This window comes from Octopus sinensis, linkage group LG24 (genome assembly GCF_006345805.1).
Source record: "Octopus sinensis linkage group LG24, ASM634580v1, whole genome shotgun sequence".
NCBI lineage: Eukaryota > Metazoa > Mollusca > Cephalopoda > Octopoda > Octopodidae > Octopus > Octopus sinensis.
The window spans coordinates 15,503,364-15,508,650 of NC_043020.1; the positions used below are offsets into that span (position 1 = coordinate 15,503,364).

At 39.4% G+C, this 5,287-nt stretch overlaps 1 protein-coding gene across 1 annotated transcript in view; it reads left to right on the forward strand.

The window, feature by feature from the left end:
- LOC115224002 (mast cell protease 1A) overlaps positions 1 to 4,938 on the forward strand; it is a 12,255-nt gene extending 7,317 nt beyond the window's left edge. The window contains exons 5-6 of the mRNA XM_029794786.2: positions 3,007 to 3,152; positions 4,719 to 4,938. Of these exons, the coding sequence (XP_029650646.1) occupies positions 3,007 to 3,152; positions 4,719 to 4,874 (302 nt within the window). The 3' untranslated portion in view covers positions 4,875 to 4,938. The remainder of the gene's footprint in view (positions 1 to 3,006; positions 3,153 to 4,718) is intronic.
- Positions 4,939 to 5,287: the final 349 nt, after the last annotated feature.

Sequence of the window (5,287 nt, forward strand, 5' to 3'; positions counted from 1 at the left end):
ACATTCCGAACGGCCCCACCCGCGATAGGTGAAAATCCGCGAAGTAGAAACAGTACTGTACTGTATATATATATATTTTATTATTTTTGTAAATTGTATATATTTATCTCTCTATATATAAACGGCAGTTTGTCTGTCTGCGTGTCTGTGTGTCTGTTAGGTTGTACCCTCACCCTGACCACGGCTTTCAACCGATTCTGATGAAACTTGACACACCCATAGCCCAATGTCATAATTCAAAACTAACGCAGCGAAAATTTTGAAAAGTTCCCCCAGTTCTGAAAAAACTCGATAAATTCGACATGGGGTCGAGATTCAGAAACACAAACCACAGACTGTCAAGGGGACGCAACTCGACCTTTTTAAATCTAAAAAAAATTTACCATAATTTTTTTTCCATTTTTTGCTATTTTTTGGCTATAACTCTCTAAAAATGCTTTATAGTTATTTCCCTTACAAACCCGAGCAACGCCGGGCGATACTGCTAGTTCTGTTATAAATGCAAAACAACACCACGGGAGAATCGACGTGAGCTTAAATAATAAACCGCGATAGGTGAACCGCGATATGGCGAGCGATTACTCGTAATATTGAAATTTACTTCTCTCATAATAAGAACAACACGATTTTCTTTGAATCTGAAAACGAAATAAAGAAATTGTATTGTCCATGATTTACTTTCAGTACGAGTTCACTGAGCATATGTGCGTATGTATGTGTATGTATATATATGTTATATGTATATATGTGCAGATGATATGTGTGTGTATATGTTATAATATATATATATAAATGTACATATATAAAAAAATATATACATATATATACATATATATATTATATATATATCTATATATATATATATATATAAAATAAATATTAAAATATTATATCAGAAGGAGCTTCTACAGGACTAGAACTGTTTCTTCAAGAGAAATCTCAGGAAATCAACCCGGGACCTACATATCTATATATATATATATATATATATATATATATATATATATATATATCTATATATATATATATATATATATATATGTATATATATATATAATATATATATATATATAAATATTGAAGGAGAAGATAAATTAATATTAATTTTAATATCAATTTAAAACCAGTAGTCCAGCATTCAAAAAATCTGAGGAGGAGTCAGAGAAAATTCAATATATGTGTATATTGGCAGGGACGGCCTGCTAGGTAGCCGGCCGAATGCTAGAAGAAGATCATCAACGATCAATCTACAAGGGAAATTCTCTAGAGGAAGAATTCAGCGAACACCAGAACCAAATTTGGCGGGCAGGACATATGAAAGTTTAAATAAAAAACAGACTTAAATGCATACCTCGGTTTCGGTCTTTAACAAAAGAATTACTTGCATAATTCACTGCAGCCCTTCGCTTCAGGAAGTTCTTAGCGCGCCAGAACCAAGACATTTGAAATTTTATTCCCGATGTAATCAGTAAAACTAAGCACGTGTCTGTCTTGACACAGAGAGCTGGGGTTAGTTTTTCAGTTTGCATCTCGACGACCGAATGTACTGATGAAGTCACGGACATTTGAATTATGCAAGTAATTCTTTTGTTAAAGACCGAAACCGAGGTATGCATTTAAGTCTGTTTTTTATTTAAACTTTCATATGTCCTGCCCGCCAAATTTGGTTCTGGTGTTCGCTGAATTCTTCCTCTAGAGAATTTCCCTTGTAAATTGATCGTTGATGATCTTCTTCTAGCATTCGGCCGGCTATATATATATATATATATATATATATATATACACATACATACAGATATTATACATATGTTCTTTTACTCTTTTACTTGTTTCAGTCATTTGACTGCGGCCATGCTGGAGCACCGCCTTTAGTCGAGCAAATCGACCCCAGGACTTATTCTTTGTAAGCCTAGTACTTATTCTATCGGTCTCTTTTGCCGAACCGTTAAGTTACGGGGACGTAAACACACCAGCATCGGTTGTCAAACGATGTTGGGGGTGACAAACACAGACACACAAACATATACACACGCACATACATACATACATACATACACACATACATACATACACACATACATACATACATGCATACATACATACATACATCCATACATACATACACACATACATACGACGGACGTCTTTCAGTTTCCGTCTACCAAATCCACTCACAAGGATTTGGTCGGCCCGAGGCTATAGTAGAAGACACTTGCCCAAGGTGCCACGCAGTGGGACTGAACCCGGAACCATGTGGCTCGTAAGCAAGCTACTTACCACACAGCCACTCCTACGCCTATATCCATTGATAAAGGCGGCGAGCTGGCAGAAACGTTAGCACGCTGGGCGAAATGCGTAGCTGTATTTCGTCTGTCGTCACATTCCGAGTTCAAATTCCGCCGAGGTCGACTTTGCCTTTCATCCTTTCGGGGTCGATAAATTAAGTACCAGTTACACACTGGGGTCGACATAATCGACTTAATCCGTTTGTCTGTCCTTGTTTGTCCCGTCTGTGTTTAGCCCCTTGTGGGTAGTAAAGAAATATATATCCATTGATATCGGTTTCAAATTTTCGCACAAGGCCAGAAATTTCAGGGGCGAGTGATAAATCGATTACATCGACTCCCAGTATTCAACGGGTACTTGTTTTATCGACCCCGGAAGGATGAAAGGAAAAGTCGACCTCAGCGGAATTTGAAATCAGAACGTAAAGACGGACGAAATGCCGCTAATCTTTTTCTCCGGCATGCAAATGAGTCTGTCAGCATGCCACCTTAAATATTCATTGATATTTAGATTGAAAACATCGACCTTGCTCGTAAAAGATTCCAGACCTGGATTTGAACCACGCTAAGCAAATTTTGCTTCCGCACTTAGTGCAACAAAAATATTCAAACCTCAAGAAATTAATGAACAGTAAATTTAATTGATTTTGTGTGTATTTGGCTCTTTCGTTTTTGCTAAATTTGAAGAGTTTAACCAGCATTGATTTATTCTTGTCTGTAGGTATACAAAGTTCCAGCTCAGATAAGCTACTTTTTGTTGACATCCCATTGGTTGACGAGGAGAGCTGCAATGAAAACGGTGCAAATGTTAACGAACAACATATCTGTGCTGGGGAAATGAAGGCCATGGGGAAAACTACATGTCAGGTATGGTCTTTGCTTATATCACATGTATATACATGTATAAATACATACAGTTAGAGATAGATAGATAGATAGATAGATGGATAAATTGATAGAGATATATAGATATAGATATATAAAGATTAAGATGTCGGAATTATGATTGTCAAGTCATAGGTTCGATTCTTGAACGGGGCGACGCGCTGTGTCTAACGTTAGTTGTGCCTTCTCGGCCGTAAATCAGCACCTTTCTCTCCATTCAGTTGTAATTTTGGCGACGATCGCCGAGTCAAAAATGGTAGGACTGAGAAGGAGTATATGTCTGTTTTGCAAACGAGAGAGGCACCAAAAACAACCAGCGAAAGCCTGATACGGATTAAGTCGATTATATCGACCCCAGTGCGTAACTTGTACTTATTTAATCGACCACGAAAGGATCAAAGGTAAAGTCGACCTCGGCGGAATTTGAACTCAGAATATAGCGACAGACGAAATACTGCTAAGCATTTCGCCCGGCCTGCTAACGATTCTGCCACCTCACTCTCTCTCTCTCTCTCTCTCTCTCACACACACACACACAGAGTAATATGTACAGCACAATTACATCTTTGCACCACTCAGGCGACAGCTCTCCAACCAATGGGTCTGTTTGGTGTGGTCGTTGCCGGTTACGTTTTTACAAGGTCTGTGTGCAATTCCTACCCCAGCCAGAGGAAACTTTGGGTCTATTCTTTGACATGCTGGTACCCACTCAGCACAAAAGCAACTTGAAATGAAATGCTTTGCTCAAGAACACATCACGCCGCTGGTCCAGGAAACGATCTGGTGATTGTGAGCGCAATACCCTAACCACTAGGCCCACACGCCTTCCCAATTATACTGGTCTCAAATTCTTGCACAAGGCCAGCAAGTTTGGGGGAGGGGTAAGTCTGTTACATCGACCCCAGTGTCCAACTGGTACTTATTTTATCGACTCTGAAAGGATGAAAGGTGAAGTCCACCTCGGTGGAATTTGAACCGAGAAAGTAAAGACGGACGAAATGCCGCTCAGTATCCCAACCGGTGTGCTAAAAGGGGCTACACACAGAGAGGACAAACAAACGGATTAAGTCGATTATATCGACTCCAGTGCGTAACTGGTACTTATTTAATCGACCCTGAAAGGATGAAAGGCAAAGACGACCTCGGCGGAATTTGAACTCGGAACATAGCCGCAGACGAAATACCTATTTCTTTACTACACACAAGGGGCTAAACACAGAGAGGACAAACAAGGACAGACAAATGGATTAAGTCGATTATATCGGCACCAGTGCGTAACTGGTACTTATTTAATCGACTCCGAAAGGATGAAAGGCAAAGTCGACCTCGGCGGAATTTGAACTCAGAACATAGCGACAGACGAAATACTGCTAAGCATTTCGCCCGGCCTGCTAACGATTCTGCCACCTCACCTTCGCAGTTTGCATTCGTAGTAATAATGATGGTAGTACAATGAGACGTACTATTTCAGAGTGCAGAATTTCTTTTGATTTCGAATTTAATTCAATCTTTATATATAACAATGTATTTCTTAAATCTTTTTTCTAGGGAGACTCTGGTGGACCGTTGGCTTGTACCAGTGCCGACGATGGTGAAACTGTTTTGGCAGGTATTACTTCCTATGGTTGGGAATGTACAAATGGATTGTCAGTCTTTACCAGAGTTTCTTATTTCAAGGAATGGATCGAAAATGAACTCAACTGAATATCCAAGAGACGATTCAGAAACATCGATGTCTTTAGATGGGAATAAATGATTTATTGTTTCATCAGTGTTATGCATTTTCTATCCTGTGCTTAGGTGATGAAATATGCACCAGTAAGCATTTTTTTTTACTTGCTCAGTCTGGAGGAAGTAGCGATGTTCATAGCATTCACGAGTCCTCCAAAACGAGTAAAACTGATTGTTCTGAACTGTCAATTACAATTTTAATGGGCTTTGAGCGCTGAGCTCAAACCGAGTCTCATTGTGGATGTCGTCGTTTAATCTCCAGATCAACTCCGTTCGAGCAGACGTAGGAGATCAAAGTCTTTCTAGACGTTACTGCAACCCTCAATGCTACTTTTTTTCAGGGCCATGTTTAGGAAGGAGGACCTGTGGTTGGAGAGACGTTGCTT